General features: G+C 38.5%; 1 protein-coding gene across 1 annotated transcript in view; it reads left to right on the forward strand.

Moving 5' to 3' along the window:
- Positions 1-327: 327 nt before the first annotated feature.
- Positions 328-20,225, forward strand: part of MORC1 (MORC family CW-type zinc finger 1) — a 178,708-nt gene continuing 158,810 nt past the window's right edge. Inside the window, 7 exon segments of the mRNA XM_007450543.1 lie at positions 328-341; positions 883-917; positions 6,935-7,003; positions 10,164-10,254; positions 10,909-11,017; positions 14,585-14,744; positions 16,532-16,637. Of these exon segments, the coding sequence (XP_007450605.1) occupies positions 328-341; positions 883-917; positions 6,935-7,003; positions 10,164-10,254; positions 10,909-11,017; positions 14,585-14,744; positions 16,532-16,637 (584 nt within the window).

Raw genomic sequence — 20,225 nt, forward strand, 5'->3', positions numbered from 1 at the left:
ACAGCCTTCACGTGGAAACCAGGATCTTCTGGCTCTTTCTCCTTTCCTTTTAAAGTTTCTACTTTAAAAAGTAATTTAAGAAAATACATAAATAATATCTGTGAATTGTAGAAAACTAAGAAAATAAGAAAAAAAGAAAAGGCACCAGTAACCTCATCATTTGTGTGTGTGGGGGGTGTCCAGCATACTTCGCTGTGCAAGACCAAATATTGAATATTTTCACCTTTGTAGGCCATGTGTTCTCTGTTGAAACTACCCAACTCTACTATTGTAGTGTGAAGGCAGACTATAGGCAATAGGTAAATGACAATATGTAAATAAACGGTCATGGTCGTGTTCCCGTAACTTTATTCACAAAAACAGTTGGTGGGCCCATAGACCATAGATTGTTAACCTCTGACCTAGAGAAAACCACTGTTAATGTTTGATTTCTTTCCTTACAGATATGCACAGGAATATCATATATGTTCTTTAAAAATGCGATTATATGGTACACAGTACTTAGTAATTTTCTTCTTTTTGTACTAAAAACATATCATGAAAGTCTTCCTGTGACTTCTGGATTATTCTCCAACCATTGTTTTTAATGTTCACAGTATCCATTTTCTTGAGCTTCTTGTGTAACTACCACTAAATTCCATCTCTTCTTTTAAATTTCTGAGTTTCAGGCTTTGTCATATTCTCAAATAACGAGTGATCATAGGTCTTAGTCTACAAATGCAGGGCGAAACATTTTAGTAAGTGTTTTTAAAGCAATTTAAGCAGATTTCTCCATTGTTTGCTATCTGACAGTAGATCATATGTCACATGAGCAATTCAGATTAATGTAATTTTTAAAAACTACAATTTCATACTGAAGCAATATTTTTATATTGTTTTCAGAGATGCAGGGGCTGCAAGACTTGATGTGTTTTCAGGTGAGCAGATTTGCTTTCTCCTTTTTTCTTCTAATGGAAAAGCCTGTAGTTATTTTGATTTTCTTTTGTTTCATGAAAATCAAACCACATTCTATAGATTTTTAATGTAATCTAAGTGCTTTGTGAGTTCAGTGACCCCATGGGGAGCCAGGTTGAGAACAATATACTCTTTGAGTGAAATTGTTCACTTGTTAGAGGACTCATTTACAAAATTAGATCTACCAGGGTTTTGTGAAAGCGTCAGAGTGATTTGGAGCAGTCAGTTTGTCTGCCACGAGAAAACAGTTTTATTTTAAAATGCGTATTAACTTAATGGTTATTCATAATTAAGTATACATCATTCCCAACATATCACAGTTTTAAAGTGTGTAAGTGAATGTGCAGTATGAATGTTTGAAGGCTATGAAATTCAAACCAAGCATGTTTTCTTTACTGACTTAATTTCCAGTCACCAAGTATTTATTGCACTTATTAGTTCATTTCACTGAATATGATGCAGAGGAAGTTAGGTTTTGTGATCCAGTCCTGTAGTTAACACTACCTGGAGAAACGCCTATGGTGTGGAAACTGATCCCCAACCCAGATTCTATCAGCTCTCCTGTAAATATTGGCTGTTGGTCACAGGCCAGAGAATGTGGTCCATGATTTAAAGTCTTATCATTATTTAAAAAGCAACTCAGTTCAATTCAGTTTTCTAAATGTTTTAAGATTTTGTGCTAGGTGGGTGCTTCTGGTTCACGAGGAAGAGAGACATGGGCATCTTGAGAGATATGAAGAAACTTAATAAATGACACTCTTCTTCCCTTTCTACTCCCAGGTTCTGAGAAGTTTGAGAAATCAAATAAGAGAGTCAGTCTTCATTGCTGATAAATGCTAGGTTGGAGTGTGGAGCTTAGTGTGGGAGAGCATCAGGCACTCGCCCACCTAGTGGAGTCACGCTCTCTGCAGGCAGCTCGCTCTCAGAGGGAACAGGAGAGATCTGAGCAGAACCTTCTTAAGTTACTTTTCCCCAAATTACTAGTCAGATGAGTGAGCTCACTGCTTCAGGGAAAAAATGGTCAAGGTACAGAGAAGGGCCCCTTTACTACTGCTGATTGAACTCCATTCTGCATAGAAGGAAATGCCAGTAGTGGAGAAAGGGTGGTCTTTCCATATATATATTCAATTATATAAGAGTAAAAGAGAATAAGCATCTCTTGCCTAGGAGAGACTCAAAGCATGGTGGGAACACAGAGAAAGAACACCCCATATTAAAGAGCCAGGGCTTGAAATATGGATGTGATTTTTGTCAGGTAGTGTAGGAAGAAAAGAATAGTCCTGTCTGAGGAATTATTGTGAAAAAAAGAATGGAGGTAGACTAATTCAGAGACTCATTCATTTATTCAATAACAAGTTACTGGGTATCTATTATGAATGAGCCAAGCAGTTTTCCTAGGTGCTGGGGATAGAGCAATGAGTAAAGTGTTTGATTAAGCCTGTGCTCTCATGGAACATGCATTCTAATGATGAAAGATAGACAATAAAGAAGTGAACAAATAAATAATATACCAGGTCATGATAAGTGCTAAAAAGAAACAAAACAAAACAAAACATAGTGGGCTAAGAGAACAGAGAGGAATGGGAAAGATGTACTATTTTTCACGTGGTGCTCATGGAAAGTTGCTCTAAATAGGTGATATACCAGCAAAGACCTAAATGACATGAGGCAGTGAGCCATGTATATATTTGGAGAAAAAGCATCCAGGAGACAATGATGCGGCTTGGTTGACTAGAGCTAAGTGTTAGAGCCAAATGGATGAGCACCTTGAATACCATACTAAGATTTTTTGTTTGTTTGTTTTTCTGTAGCCAGTGAACCATTAAAGAGTTTTGAGCAATGTCAGTTGGCAAATTATTCAATAGAAGTGTACTCTTTTCTTTTTAAAGAAAGATACTCTAGCACGAGCATACAGGATGGTTTATAGATGGTCTGTATAAGTGTGAAAGAACGATAGCAGGGAAGTGGGGCTATGGATGATCTACACAAGATTTTATGAGGATTTGAACGAAGGCAGTGGTCCTAGCAGTGGAGGAAGGAGAAAAGATTCGAGCTGAATCTTTTATTGAAGGGTTGAAGGGTTGAGAAGAATTATCTGGAATCACAGAAAGTACAACAACTGTGATCAGAATTCACACATTATGTTCTTTTGGGTTTGTGCAAGACATCAGGGCATGGCAGTATTCACTTCACCCCACTTTCTTTAGCACTTGGCATTGTCACAAAAAATAAAAAAGAATCTTTGCAATTTGATTTGAAAGGGGCACTTCTTTCTTTATTTAGGTAATATGTGTTATTGCAGCAAACCACAATATGGCTATCAACTTTTTATTGCAGCAAACCACAACATGGCTATCAACCTAGCAAACTGATTTTTCTTCAGAAAATAAAAAAAATAAACTAGGGCCAGGGCTTATGCACCAATAACCAGGACTGGTATGGGGGTACATAATTAATCTAAGCATTGGACTAGTTTTTAAATTATTTACTGAGGCGTGTGAATTACTTTCCAGTCTTAAGTTTTCTTCAAGTAACTTGAGGGCTTTAAAATTCAAACTGAATATGTTTAGCCATGGATGTTTTATCTTTCTGTGTGTATTATTCTAGTAAACATGGATATGCATTCAGTACATTTTTTTAGTGCTTACCAAGTGGCAGGCACTGGGCCAAGTGCTGAGTACACACAGTGCCTGCTTTTAAGGAATTGGCATCCTAGTAAAGGGATATGTGGAAAATATTGTGTGCACTTCACTTTTATGGGTAGAAGGCCGTTGAGCTTTCTTCATATCTCTGAGGCAACTGAGTCCCAAAAAGTGGAAGAACCACTAGTCTGAAAGAGAAATAGATGCATGAACAGGTATTTGAATATACTTTGAAAAGTGGGAAACACAGATTAGAAAGAAAACATTCATTATGGGCACCTGATGATGTGGAAGTATTAGGAAGGCTTCCTAGAAGAAATCACGTATGAACTAGAGACCTAAAGGGAAAATAGGCCTTAACCTGGAGAATCAAGGATGGAAAGGACGAAGTAGAAGAATGTATAGTCGCTTGAATCTGGAGAGAACATAGGACACCCTGATGGTGTTGAAGAAATGTTTGAGATGTTCAGGATTAGTCCGAGGTGATTATTTGTGTGGAAGTGGAAGAGTGCAGTATGGGCAGGGGAGGGGATGACAAGAGATGAGCTTGGAGGGGTTCTTCAGAGAAACAGAACCAATAGTAGATAAATAGATATCTCTCCTGCCCCTTCCTCTCTCTCTCTCTCTCCCCCTTTCTCTCTCTCTCTCTGTCAGTCTCTCTCATTCTATCTATGGATATACATATAGTAGAGAGGGAGGAAGAGAAAGAAGGGGATTATTTTAAGAAGCTGGCTCCCATGATTGTGCGGGCTGGCAGGTGTGGAATCTGTAGGGCAGCTGGCAGGTTGGAAATCCAGGTCAGAGTTGACGTTGCAGTCTTGAGTTCTAAATCTTCAGGCAGGCCAGCAGCCTGGAAACTCAAGCAGGGTTTCTGTGTTGCAGTCTTGAGGCAGAAAATTGCTGTTTCTTTGGGAAACCTCAATCTTTGCCTTTACGGCCTGCAACTGATTGGATGAGGCTGACCACATTATAGAGGGTATCTGCTTTACTTACAGTTAGCTGATTATAAATGTTAATTGTATCCACAAGTACTTTCATAGCAACATCGAGTTGACCAAACAATTGGACACCACAGCTTAGCCAAGTTGACACATAAAATTAACCACCACAGAGAGGTTGGAGGGTCAGGTGATGAAAGGCAAGCTAGATTTGCTAACTGGTTGGGTTGCACCCTGTGGGCAGTGGGAAGGCATGCAAGGGTTATAAGCAGGAGAGGAGTGAACTGCATGACTGGCTGCAGACTCTCAGCATGCTCTGATTTGTGGGAGCAAGAAGTGGGGGAGCTGCTACTGGAATCCAGAAGAGAGGGGTGGTTTCCTGAACTAAGGCAGTGTCATGGGGATGGAGAAAGTGGTCAGATTTGAGAGACGTGAGGAGGTGGAATGGAGAAGACATGTCTACATGGGGCGAGGAGGTGGAAAACTTGATCTTGAGGCTTTGACTTGGGCAGCTGAAGCCTAATGGCAGAGAGATGCCATTTACTGAGCAGGACACACCGGAAGGAGGAGGCAGTCTGCTTGGGGAGAAGGTGCTGTGGTTTGATTCAGACATGCATGCTTAATGGTTAGTAGAAATCGATCTGAAATACATAGTTTTAAGGAATTGAAACAAACAAGGCCAAGCCTCTGAGTCGGTACTTGGGGAATGTTAAATTTTGAGGCCGTGGTTGTCTGCAGGCCTTCATGGGAATTTATAGAAAAATTAAGCACTCTATTAAGACTCTTGGGAATTTTGAGGCTTTCCCACCTATTCACCAAAGAAATGCCCTGCTTTCTTATGTGAGAACTGTATACCAAGAGCTGCAAAATCAACTGTTGCAACTTCACAGGCTGAGGCTTGTGTTAGGTGGTTCCCAGTTCTGATAAACCTTGGGATAATAGGGAGGAGTTTTTATTCCTAAACTGCATCCAAGACCAATTAATTTAGAATATATCCCGGTGATTCAAATGTGCAGCCATTCAAGGTTGAGAACTATCGCATTGTGCAGAGAACTCAACAACAGTTGAACAGTGGAGAAGTGTCAGCCTTAGTCAGGGGACGGCTGAACAGAGCAAATACCTAAAGCGGGGAGGAATATTCTGACACAGAAGTTGAGGTAAGCAGACCAGAGGACCAGGTAGGGAGAAGAACTGGGGAAATGAGATGGTAGGGAAGTTTCAAAGGGTTTGTAAACAGGAGGTGAATTAGAGAGAGGAGGGGGGATTACAAGTGGACATGTGAGCATAAAATTATGAACCCAGAAAACTTGGGTATGATTTTTAGATATGTATTTATAGATTATTTTAAACATTTAAAAATGTAGATTAGAGGTGACCGTTGAACCCAGAGTTGACTTAACTGATGTGCTAGAAATGAATCTGTAAGGTTGGAGTTAGTAAACCCATGGCTGCCTGGGCATGGGGTCGGGGGTAACAGGGCCTGGGAGGGGCAGAAGGCAGAGACTACAAGGGGCACCAGGAAACACCTGGGGTGATGGTCATGTCCACTATCCTGATTGTGGTGATGGTTCCCCAGGTATTTACATATGTCAAAATGTGTCACATTGTACACTTTAAACGTGTAGCTTTTTTGTGTGTAAGCTATTTCTCAATAAAGTTGTTATGTTAACCAAACAAAGAGAGAGATGTGCTAGAATTCACGTATCCAAATGTTGAAATTACTTCAAGAGCCAGATTACAAACTGTGCATTAACATTACTCTCATTACTTTTAGTTACACCTTCAGAATTTTTTAAACAGGAGATTATATTGTGTAATTTAATATCTCTTAATCATCAAAATTGACTCCAAATAACTTAGCTATTTTCAAAAATCAAATACATTTTCAAGAGGCAAATATTTGCTGCCACTAAGAAGCGTGCACGAATGGCTCTTATGGGAATTAGCTACTTGGAAGAGAGCCTGATGAATTTAATAAGAATGACCTGGATTGACTTTAGAATTAGTGCTTTGGTGGAAGGGCATTACGATTGATCAATTTGTTACAGGGATCCTGGGGCCACATCACTGGCTACCTTTATTCCCTCCCCCAGGGAGAAAATACCTGAAGTTTAAAGGACCAGTCAGATTCCAGAACAGGGCATGTCATGCTGTATACATAATTTATTAATATGTACATGTTTTATGTTAATTTGAAGCCTTTTTGTTGCATGATTGTTTTCCCTCTGCAGTTTCTCATGAAACTGTAGCCAAGATGCCTTTCTGAGCTTTATCCTTGTGCCATAACTCTGTCACTCAGTGGCTGCATTTGAGGAGGACAAATAATTATGTGAGCAGCATGACTCTCTGATGAACAAATTAAGCCCACTATTTATTAGTAATAACTGCTTTCTCTTACAGTGGATAATGAAGAACTGCAGGGTGGATTCATGTTGTGCTTCCTGGATGATGGATGTGGTATGAGCCCTGGTAAGTTAATTATCTAGATTCCTACCTGGCTGTTAGAACAAACAGCCTGAAAACCTAGAAAATAAATAAAAATAAATTGAGCTATATATATAAAAACAGGTATGGAGCTATTAGGGAAAATAAACCCCAGACTTAACATATTGTTGAGCTTTTTAGGTTTAAATATTCCAGCTGACAGAGTAAATTCATTGTAACCATCTAAAGGAAGACCAAAAGTGAATGTAAATCAATATTGCCAGAAAAATGACAGGCACAGGGCACAGATTTCTTGTAAGGAACAGCATCTGGGAATGAATGGAAAACAAACACAGACTGTGAGATTGTCTTTAGCACACCCTTCAGGTACTGCTTGCAAGAGACCCAAGGCAGTTTCTAGTGTCTTTAGGCTATTTTAAATTTTTTGTTTAACCTTGAGGTAGAGGTCACCTCTCCTTGTTTTTAGCAGTTTGTGTTTTTTCCCTGCACATGCAAAGGTTTAGTTGCTTCTTGAATGTTCTCATCATAGTGAAAACATCTACAGTGCATTGCATGATTATCTTCGTATCTTCAAGGCTAGCAAAAGGCAGCACGGAGTAGGTACATAATATTGTTTGCTGTGGAATTGAGATGTTATTCCTTCAGATAAAGGATTTGCATGAATTGGGATACCTTATCCCTGAATTCTTATAACACTTGTGTATGTCCCTCAAGCTAGGCTTTTTGACCACCAGATTTAACAAACAGTGAGGGAGTTCAAATAATATGGTAGTGTTCTGGTCAGTCCCACACCAGAGGAAAGAATGATCATCGGTGCTGATAGAAGCTAAGAATAAAAAATAAAGCAATTGTCTTCTTTTGAGTCTCCAAAGACCCCCTTGGTCTGAATGGTAAAAGACTATGTGTGACATATTCTAAAGCAATTCCTTAAAAAAAGAAGCAACTCCTTTATATGGGCCCACAAACAAAATAATCAAAACACAGGCAAGACAAATATTCAGATCTTCAGAAGAAACTCACTTCAGTTGACATACACAGTTGTATTTTTAAAAGGCCCAGTAGTGTTGAGAGCAATTCTTTATTAATATTGGAACTCAGGTGATAAGTTGGAAGAGTTTTTCTGATGACTGAAAATAGAATCCATCTGTTGTCCAAGCTGAGCTCGATCAATCTTGACCCTTAGAAGATGACTGTGGTGATTTCCAAACTCTTTTCACTTGCAGTCTTGCCCCATAACAGTGCATTCCCCACACAGCAATCCTGAGTGCATTTTTTTCTTTTAATAGATCATATTGATGCCCCTGCTTAAAACCCTTAGTGGTTTTCCATTACTTTAGAATAAAATTCATATTCCTCAGCAACACTTTCAATTTCTTGCATTATTTGGCCTCTGTTCACCTCTTTGACCTTTTCTCGTGCCTCGCACTTCCTTGCTCACAGCACTCCAGCCACACCTGGCTGGCCCTTCATCATTTAAATCTCATCTCAGATGACACCTTATGAAGGAGGCCTTCCCTGAGCATTCTTTCTGCAGGCTACATTCTTGTTAATTCCCTGTAACATTACCCTTGTTTTATTTCCCTTACTTAGTGCTCTCCGAAAGGATCTTGCTTGTCTACTTCTTTCTCCTACCATGACATAAAGTTATCGAGGACAGGGGTCATGCCTGTCCTATTCAGTGTTCTGTCCCTGTGCTCAGAACTCTGGCCACCATACATGGGAGTCTGTATGGTGTGTGATATGGGATTTGGTCTTCTGTGTATGGGATTTGGTCTTCTGCAACTCTGGGTGCTAGTTCTGTGGGTACCATTTATCAGTGTGACCTTGGGAAAGTTACATAAACTCCTAAAACTTAAATTTCCTCATCTGTAATGTGTAGATAATAATAATAATAGTATCTTCCTTGTAGGCTTGTTATAAATATTAAGTAGTTGGTGCAAATAAAGTATATGATATAGTACCTGGCACTTACTAAATAATGAGCAGTAGCTAATATTATCATTATGGATACCCTCGTCTAATAGCCAACCCTTAATAAGAACATGTGATAAAATGTCCAGTTAGCTTCAGACAAGCAGAGTGTCTTTACACACCTCATGCCACGTGCCACTGAACTGTAGCATGTCTGCCCCCAGACTGACACAGGGTCCTCAGGGCAATTCTGGAGCATGTATTCAGGTAGCCCAATTGGGAGTCCCCATTTCTATCTTTTCCTATTTCCTTGGGAGCATTCCTGTTTCTTGGAGGTATGTATATTCTGAAGTTCAGAGGATTCTTCTCTAGAATTCCAGAATGCCCTGGAGAGATCAGGAGAATAACTCTCAAAGTCTGAAATAAGTAGCCCTTCCCAGTTAGTAGCAGACCAAAAGCTATTCTGCCATTCTCAGTCTCACATGGGACTGGATAAGTGCCAAAAGCATAGAAAATTACTAGTGGTACAAATAATTATAGCACCGTTAATTTATTAGCATTTATTAAATGGCATGTATTGTCTTTAAGCTTAACACATCATCTCATTTAATTCATTTCGTTTATCTTCATCAACAAATCTGTGATATAAGTGTTAGTAGTTCCCTTTTCGGGACAAGAAAATTTTTTAAAAATTAATTAATTAAATTTTGGCTGTGTTGGGTCTTCATTGCTGAGCGTGGGCTTTCTCTAGTTGTGGCAAGTGGGGGCTACCCTTCGTTACGGTGCGTGGGCTTCTCATTATGCTGGCTTCTCTTGTTGCAGAGCATGGTCTCTAGGCACATGGGCTTCAGTAGTTGTGGCACGTGGGCTCAGTGGTTGTGGCTCGCGGGCTCTAGAGCACGTGCTCAGTAGTTGTGGCACACGGGCTTAGTTGCTCCGTGGCATGTGGGATCTTCCCAGACCAGGGCTCGAACCCATGTCCCTTGCATTGGCAGGCAGATTCTTAACCACTGCACTACCAGGGAAGCCCAGGGAAAAGTAAATTAAGGCTCTACTTCCCCTGGGTCACGTGGCTAGGTCTGTCTGACCTTCTTCAATATATTGTTATGATCCTGGTCAGAGATTATGGGGCCTGACAAGGATCCTTGTCTTTGGACTGACCCAAGAAGTATGGATTTGTCCTAATATATGTGTGACATCCTGACAACTGGACCTCTGGCCGGTGTGAATGACTCATAAGTCCTAACCACTTACATGTCTTTGTCAATTATAGAGGAAGCTTCAGATATCATTTACTTTGGAACATCCAAGAAACGGTTATCAACTTTGAAGTTTATTGGGCAGTATGGCAATGGTCTTAAAAGGTGAGAATTGTTTTCCTTAATGCATATATTATTGATTTTGATTATTGGGAATAATATTTGGTTAAAGGAAATCTTAGAACCAAATATAAACTTGAGAGTCCTATCTTGTTTTAGAATTTCCACTACCCATAACTGACTTGAACCTTTACCATGTTTTAAAATTTAATTAAAATTTAAATTTAAAATTTAATTCTTAAATAGATGATGAATCTTTTTTTCAGAGATGGCTGAAGTAGCACCCCTGTAGCTTAAAGCTTCATCACATCTCTATGTCTTATTGTTTCTCAAAGTGTATCTTAGTGTAGGTGTTATATATGTCCACAGCTTATGTTACTGGTCTGCCTCAAAGAAAAGTGAGGACATGAGGCTATGATCACCTGTGTAGCACCTGCCAGGGACAGATGATTGTTCTTTGCTGGAGCCATGGACAGCACCTTATCTCAAGCCAGAATGTGGGCCTGGATTAGTTCAAATTCTGCTCTGCTTTGAGAAAAAGAAAAATCACACTTATACACTCTTGGTGATGAGTCAGCGAAACAGTGGAGTTATTTCTATGAAAAGAACAACCTGGTACAGTACATGATATCATGCTCGCCTGTTCCTTCTTTCTAGTGTTTGAGATGTAAACCGTTATGTTCTTGATTTTTAATATAGTGGATCCATGAGGATTGGAAAAGACTTTATTCTTTTCACAAAGAAGGAAGAAACGATGACCTGTGTGTTTTTTTCTCAGACATTTTGTGAAAGAGAAGGTCTAAGTGAGGTAAGGGTTGAGAATTTTCCTTCGGTTCCCATGGTAATGGAATTGTTTTCATTTACTGTTTCAGGAGGTAAAGTCTACCGTGGGTTCTTTCTGATTATGCTTTAGAAATTTAAGAGTATATTTGGGAAATGGAGAGAGGGTAGCTGGCCATTCCAGGGTCGTTGGAAGCCTGTCCTATTGATCCTTCCTTGAGTAGGTTTGTAACTCCTAGACAGTTTTCAGAACTTTATTTTTATTATCCATGTACACAAATTTTCCAGAATAAGAGGCTCCCTTTGGCACAATGAGCTTTTTGGAAGAAGCTTGCAAAACATTTCCACCACTTGTCTGTAAATTAGAGTATCATTTTTAAAATAGAATATTGGATTCAAAAGACTTGGAAAACAACATCTAAAGAAATTGAATGCAAAACAAACTTAAAACTGTAACTCTGTTGACCATAATTTCAATTCCATTTGCTGACCCAGAGACATTTTATTAATTTGCAGTGTCTGAGTTTAGTATTATGAACATCAGTTATAATTCAATATAGCAAATACATGTTGAGGAACTGCTGTCTGCCTAGCACTGGGTAGACCCTGTGAAAGGTAGAAAACAAGCAGGACCGCCCGACCATCAGTATTTTCAGTCTTATCACCAAATAAGGCAGACACGTATGAACTGGATAAATAAAAAAACAATGGTGTTTAAAAAGCATGCTGTTCAATGAGTATGCGTTCCTGCTGTTACTCAGTTGTCAAAAGCAGTGATTGGATGGAGACATGAGAGAGCCTTGAGTGGCCAATGGGGAGAGGACAACGTGTAACTGGAAAGGTTGGTATATGGTGAGAAATGGCATGTGGCAAGTCTCAGACCTGAGATGACTATGGGGTTTGGAGGGACAGTGTGGAGATGGGGGACTGTCCAGCAGGAGCCCAGCATGCCCACTGGCAGCAGTGGAGTAGGGCTGGTTAACAGGAATAGTCTGGAAGCAATAGGGAGTAGCTGAGTGGGATTCTGACATGAGGAAAAGCAATACTTTAAGCATTTATATTGTACTTTTTGTATGTAAAGGACATGGGAAATTGGGCCAAAGCTGAGGTTATAGTTTTCCTAAAATGGGCCATTTCCTTTTATTTTTTTTAAACTAAAGCCTGCAGCCCCTTTCCATTTCCACTTCTACAGAGGCAGTCTCTTGCAACAGTATTAGCTGATTCTTTTGCTATTTTCCTGTAAATCTCTATATAACATGCTTATATTGCTACTTCTTGATTTGATTTAGGCATTATCTATTCTATTAACCTCCCACTGTAAAAGGGGAGGATTTATCTGTTTCTTTTTCTTTGCTCCCATCACACATACATACCCTTCCAATTCTCCACCCTCAATATGGCTCAGTTGTAATTTTGGTTGTGCCAACATTCACTATTTACATTAGAGACTATATAGGTACTACATACAATTATACCATGTCATAGACTATGATTTTTCTCTCTCCTGCAAAACTTTTAATTAATAATTACTAATTGCCTGCTTAGTGTTCTGTATGCTTATCGCTATCACTGAATATTTGCTTGGTCTTATATGTCTTTTATCTCTGTGTTAACCCCAGTCTCAACCTGTTATTTTGATGGTTCCACCGTCTTGAAGAACTCTACTCTGAAATCTTCTTATGTGCTGCACCTCACATTCCTTCTTTCCATGGCTGGTATTCAGCTGCCATCCTGGGGATATGCCCCTGCCATCATTCTGGCAATTCTCTTTACTTCTCTTCTGTGTCAGGTCTTTCCTAGTGTGCTCCCTCTTCTTGGTGTAACATATCCTCCATTAGCTTTCTCAGCAAGAGTACATGAGGGGTAAAATATTTTGAGACTTCACATGCATGAAAATGTTTTTATCCCACCCAAACACTTAATGATAGTTTGGCTTGATATTTTTTCTTGGAATTAGTTTTCTTTCAGGATTTTGAAGGCATTGCTCCATGATCTTATAATTTCTAGTGTTGAGAAGTCTGAAGCCATTTAAATTCCTGAGTTTTCTAGGTGACCCATTCTTCTCCCCTCCCCCTCTATTTTTGGGAGGGCTTTTCCCCCCCTCTGTTCTGATTTCAGTGTTTTGCCTTTGGGCGGGTCTATTTGTACCCATCATGCTGGGTGCTTGTTGAACATTTCCAGTCTGGAAACTCTTGTCCTTTAGTTCTGGGATATTTTCCTGTAATATTTCATGATTTTCTTCCATCCATATTATCTTTTCTCTCCTTTTACAACACCTGTTCTTAGCTCTTGGATGTCTAGAGACAGTTCTTTAGTTTTCTAACCCTTTCTCTTCTGTTTTCTGTCCTTTATATTTTTGTTTTGTTTTCTGGGAGATTTTCTTACATTTATCTTCCAACCCTTAAAAAGAAAATTTTTTCTGTAATCATATTCTTTACTTCTAAGGACTCTTTTTAGTCTCTCAATATTCCTTTTTAAAGATATGTAGTTCTTGTTTCATGGATACAGTATTTCTTCTTAGAGCTCTGAAGATATTAACTATGGTTGATTTTCTTCCCCTGAAATTTTCATCTTCCTCTTATGGTGTTTGTTACCACTGAGTTGCTTTGTTTGTGCTTGTTTATTTGGTCTCTGTCTGTCACATTAGAGGCTTTTCTTAGATGACTGTAAATCCTGAACACTTTAAAGATTAGTTCAATAAAGTGCCAATTGAAAGCTCTGAGAGTGTGGGTGGGGCTTGACAGCTATGCAGGTCACAATAATGGGATCTAACTGGGATGGTTTATTGGAAAATCCTCAATGTAATTTGCCTCATGTCTTTCCTTCTGGGCTGGTCAGATATCTCAAAGAAGATTCTTACAGGCTTCTGCCTGAAGGTCTAGCTGACAGCTTCCTGGGAGCCAAATGAGAGAAGAGATTTGGGGTTCTCAGCATCCAATATGTATACTTTTATTTAATCCCTCTAATCTAAGTAAGGTCCCCTGCCAACTGTGCCTGATATATCCTCTAATCCAGACATGCTTTGTTCCTCTCTTTCCAGTTAATAAACATCAGTCCCTGTGGAGGTGGGGGAGGAGCTATTGCCAGGTGGGGATCTGGATGCTACTTCTAGCTCTCTTCTCCTTTTACCCTACCTCCAGAGTTAATTCATGCCATCAATCTCTGAGCCTTTTAGCAGATTCTGAATTGTAAATCAGGCTAGTGCTTCTCCTGCCTGGCATGGGCTTTAGATTGGTTACTTGGATATGCTGTCATACTTCTTGGATATGCTGTCATACTTGGATATGCTTTTCAGCTTCTAAAATGCTGATACTGTTGTCCCCTCTGCCATTCTACCCATAATTCCATAGGGGGCTGAGGTAGATTCCATCTGTTCCTACATTCTACAGTGGAACATTTTAGAATAAAACTCCAAGTATACATGTTTGTCATGTGTCTCTTCCTTATAAAACTGGAATACCTGGGAAAAATAAACATTTAACGTAGTGTTTTATAATTTGGCTGGATGGTAAATGAACTGAATTAGGATCAGACAAAAGAATGATGTTTTTTCTTTGTGTATTTCATAGTAAATTGATGTGTGTTTTTTTAATAGGTTGTGGTTCCAATACCTTCATGGTTAACAAGAACCAGAGAATCTGTCACAGATGATCCTCAGAAATTCTCAACGGAATTGTCTATAATTTTTAAGTATTCTCCGTTTAAAACTGAAGCTGAATTGATGCAGCAGTTTGATGTGATCTATGGGAAATGTGGTAAGATCATCACAACCCTGAAATTTTGATGTGAAAGTGTTTGTTTTCAGTGTCTTATGAAAGACTATAAATATGATTTCATTTTTTCTTCTATTTATAGTATCACATGGAGTCTCATATGGGGCAGTTATTCATTTTATTTATATAAGTTTTGTTTCAGGAGAATCCAAACGGGAATAATTCTTAAGTCCCTGACATTGGGAGAAAGGTTTGTACTTGTGTGAGCTTAGTGAAACTGGATAAGAAGAGGATGATACAGGCTATTACCGCAGGGAATCACAGTCTCTGCACCAGATGCTTTACTGCAGCATCCAAGATTAGATGATGCCAGGGTTTATAAGAGAGTTAGCAATTTATAAAATAACGAATCCAGGTTTCTGTGCCAGTCTTTCTCCAGACTTCTACCACTTTTCATATCTGGAAGCAAAAAGATTCCTACTCTAGAGAAAACTATTTGCATTCTACTTTTTGTAATGTTTTTATGCAAAATTCTGTTATGTTTATATTAAAATTCTGTTTTATGTATGCTTATAGCAAAATTCTGAGAATTTTTTTTGTGACTTGGCCTGTGTTACCTTCAAATTTTCTTCTCTAAACCTGTGTCATTTTGTTTAAAAGTGATGTTTTATGTCATCCTTTTCCTTTTCTCACAGCGGAAAAATAGTGGCAATAAAATAAATATTCATTTCATTAACATATGTGGCATACTTTATGGACAGTTAATATAATCTCTTAGTTGCCTTCTAATTGTGAAATACTCATATAAATGAAAGATGTACTGTTTCCTGAATACTTTTCTAAATGCTTTATAAAAATTAACTCACTTAATCCTCTAAACAACTCAGTGTTTTAGGTACCTCATGAGCTCCATCATATAGATTAGAAAACTTAGGTTCAGAGAGGTTAGGAAACTTACCTGAGGTCATTGTGCTAGTAAGTGGTTGATCCAGGATGTAGACCCAAGTATTTAGGCTCCCAAGTCCAAGTCCAAATTCTGTCACTCTGCTCTTCTCCCTTCTGTTTTAGTATTACCAAAAAAAGTGTAATTGGTTGTTCTTAAAATTTCTCTGACAATGGTGTTTGTCTTGATATTATAATCAATTTCATAAAGAATCTGGATTTTTTTGTTTACTGTGCTTTAGAGCAGGGGTCAGCAAACTCTAGCACCTGCAGGTCATATCGGCCCCATAGCTGTTTTTGTTAATAAATTTTTATTGGAAATAGCCACATCGTTCATTTGTGTATTCCCTATGGCAGCTTTCATGCTACAGCTGTGGAGTTGAGTTGTGAGTAGATGTGAGAGGCCTGCAAAGCCTGAACTATTTATTATCTGGCCCTTTACAGAAAAAGTTTGCCAACACCTGTTTCAGGGTCTAAAAGGAGTACTTCAGATTTATACAAATGTTGAAAATTCATCTTTGTTCTTATGTGCATTGATTTCAGTTCTGCCAGTGAGAGCTTTGCCTATAATACAAATTTGGTTCAGTCTTCTAACAGTTTTTGTAATGCAAATTATGAAAAGAGTTCCAAAGTTTAAGAATCCACATTGAAAGACATAATGAATAGTAAAAAGAAGCGCTCTACTGTAGAAACTCAACACTCTTTGGCAGAGAGTGGAATTTGCTATAAGACGTATATCTTGGAACTTATCCAAGCATATTATTTACTGAAGTACAAAAAGAAATTTGGTCTATAGCAGGCTTAATTCCATAGGTGAGATAATAGCACCATGACTAACACATAGTATAGTTAAATATTGACGAGTCAAATATCTATTTTTCCACTAGGTACTTTGCTGGTTATTTATAACTTGAAGCTTCTGCTTAGTGGAGAACCTGAGTTGGATGTTAAAACTGACAAGGAAGATATACTGATGGCTGGAGCTCTTGAGGAGTGAGTAATATGATTGTTTGTAAGAACAGGTGTCAACAATGGCAGTGAGCTGGAGTTAGGAGCTCTACATCCTTGCTCCAGGTTGGGGGCCACCAGGCCTTGTCTCTAGAACAATTAATTTTACCCCAGCTACAGATGAAGTAAGTTAGGCTAGACAACTGATTCCCAAACCTGGCTGAGCCTCTGAGTGATGTAGGTAGCTTCTTGAGAAGTATAGGATCCTATCTCATACCAAATGTACTGAGTCAGAATCTCCAGATATCAAGCCTAGGAATCAATATTTTTTATATGTTCCACAGGTGATTCAGAGGAATATGACTGAATGACAATTCAGAATGGCCTTATGAACTGTATACCTGCAGCTTATAAATAAATAAATGGACATTCATTTTTCTTGGCTATTGGGGATCCATAGGAAACAGAATTGAGAAAACAGTAGGGGGCATGGGTGAAAAAGTGTGGAGAAATATGAAATAGTAATTAACCCTGGATTTCTCTAAAGTAACTTTGAAATTAAAACGTATTAGCTTGAACCTATAGTCTCTTAGTGTCAGCATGCTAGATAGAGCTAGACGGGATTTATTTTTTTAACATCTTTATTGGAGTATAATTGCTTTACAATGTTGTATTAGTTTCTGCTGTGTAACAAAGTGAATCAGCTGTATGTATACATATATCCCCATATCCCCTCCCTCTTGCGTCTTCCTCCCACCCTCCCTATCCCACCCCTCTAGGTGGTCACAAAGCACCGAGCTGATCGCCCTGTGCTATGCAGTTGCTTCCCACTAGCTATGTATTTTACATTTGTTAGTGTATATATGTCAATGCTACTCTCTCACTTTGTCCCAGCTTACCCTCCCCACTCCCCATGTCCTCAAGTCCATCCTCTACATCTGTGTCTTTACTCCTGTCCTGGCCCTAGGTTCATCAGAATCATTTTGTTTGTTTGTTTGTTTCAGATTCCATATATATGTGTTAGCATATGGTATTTGTTTTTCTCTTTCTGAGTTACTTCACTCTGTATGACAGACTCTAGGTCCATCCACCTCACTACAAATAACTCCATTTCTTTTTATGTCTGAGTAGTATTCCATTGTATATAGGTGCCACATCTTCTTTATCCATTCATCTGTCGATGGACACTTAGGTTGCTTCCATATCCTGGCTACTGTAAATAGTGCTGCAGTGAACATTGTGGTACATATCTCTTTTTGAATTATGGTTTTCTCAGGGTATATGCCCAATAGTGGGATTTCTGGGGCATATGGTAGTTCTATTTTTAGATTTTTAAGGAACCTCCATACTATTCTCCATAGTGGCTCTATCAATTTACATTCCCAGCAACAGTGCAAGAGGGTTACCTTTAGAGCTAGAAGGGATTTTAAAGGAATTCAATCTAGTCTGATTCATTTCATGAACCATTGTGGTGCAATAGAAATATAGTGAGAGCCGGATAGCCTCATCCACTAGAGGGCAGACAGCAGAAGCAAGAAGAACTACAGTCCTGCAGCCTGTGGAACAAAAACCACATTCACAGGAGAGAAGACAAAATGAAAGGGCAGAGGACTATGTACCAGATGAAGGAACAAGATAAAACCCCAGAAAAACAACTAAATGAAACAGAGATAGGCAATCTTTCAGAAAGAGAATTCAGAATAATGATAGTGAAGATGATCCAGGACCTCAGAAAAATAATGGAGACAAAGATCAAGAAGATGCAAGAAATGTTTAACAAAGATCTAGAAGAATTAAAAAACAAACAAACAGAGATGAACAACACAATAACTGAAATGAAAAATACACTAGAAGGAATCAATAGCAGAGTAACTGAGGCAGAAGAACGGATAAGTGACCTGGAAGACAGAATGGGGGAATTCAGTGCTGTGGAGCACAATAAAGAAAAAAGAAAGAAAAGAAATGAAGAAAGCATAAGAGAACTCATAGGAGAAGAGAGAGAAAAGGACCCGAGAAAATATTTGAAGAGATTATAGTCGAAAACTTCCCTAACATGGGAAAGGAAATAGCCACCCAAGTCCAGGAAGCACAGAGATTCCCATACAGGATAAGCCCAAGGAGAAATATGCTGAGACACACAGTAATCAAATTGGCAAAAATTAAAGACAAAGAAAAATTATTGAAAGCGGCAAGGGAAAAGCGACAGATAACATGCAAGGGAACTCCCATAAGGTTAACAGAGGATTTCTGAGCAGAAACTCTACAAGCTAGAAGGGAGTGGAATGATATACTTAAAGTGATGAAAGGGAAGAACCTACAACCAAGATTACTCTACCCAGCAAGGATCTCATTCAGATTTGATGGAGAAATCAAAAGCTTTACAGACAAGCAAAAGCTAAGAGAATTCAGCACCACCAAACCAGCTCTACAACAAATGCTAAAAGAATTCCTCTAAGTGGGAAACATAAGAGAAGAAAAGGACCTACAAAAACAAACCCAAAACAGTTAAGAAAATGGTAATAGGAACATACATATTGATAATTACCTTAAACGTGAATGGATTAAATGATCCAACCAAAAGACACAGGCTCGCTGAATGGATACAAAAACAAGACCCATATATATGCTGTCTACAAGAGACCCACTTCAGACCTAGGGACACATACAGATTGAAAGTGAGGGGATGGAAAAAATATTCCATGCAAATGGAAATCAAAAGAAAGCTGGAGTAGCAATACTCATATCAGATAAAATAGACTTTAAAATAAAGAATGTTACAAGAGACAAGGAAGGGCACTACATAATGATCAAGGGATCAATCCAAGGAGAAGATATAACAATTATATGTGCACCCAACATAGGAGCACCTCAATACATAAGGCAACTGCTAACAGCTCTAAAACAGGAAATCGCCAGTAACACAAAAATATTGGGAGACTTTAACACCTTACTTACACCAATGGACAGATCATCCATACAGAAAATTAATAAGGAAACACAAGCTTTAAATGACACAATAGACCAGATAGATTTAATTGATATTTATAGGACATTCCATCCAAGAACAGCAGATTATACTTTCTACTCAGGGCGCATGGAACATTCTCCAGGATAGATCATATCTTGGGTCACAAATCAAGCCTCAGTAAGCTTAAGAAAATTGAAATCATATCAAGCATCTTTTCTTACCACAATACTATGAAATTAGAAATCAATTGCAGGGAAAAACTGTAAAAAACACAAACACATGAAGGCTAAACAATATCTTACTAAATAAGCAAGAGATCACTAAAGAAATCAAAGAGGAAATCAAAAAATACCTAGCGACAAATGACAATGAACACCCAACGATCCAAAACCTATGGGATGCAGCAAAAGCAGTTCTAAGAGGGAAGTTTATAGCTATTCAAGCCTACCTCAAGAAATAAGAATAATCTCAAATAAACAATCTAATGTTACACCTAAAGGAATTAGAGAAAGAAGAACAAACAAAACCCAAGTTAGCAGAAGGAAAGAAGTCATAAAGATCAGCGCAGAAATAAATGAAATAGAAACAAAGAAAACAGTAGCAAAGATCAATAAAACTAAAAGCTGGTTCTTTGAGAAAATAAAAAAAATTGAGAAACCATTAGC

Source organism: Lipotes vexillifer, unplaced genomic scaffold, assembly GCF_000442215.2.
Source record: "Lipotes vexillifer unplaced genomic scaffold, Lipotes_vexillifer_v1.1 scaffold946, whole genome shotgun sequence".
NCBI classification, from domain to species: domain Eukaryota; kingdom Metazoa; phylum Chordata; class Mammalia; order Artiodactyla; family Lipotidae; genus Lipotes; species Lipotes vexillifer.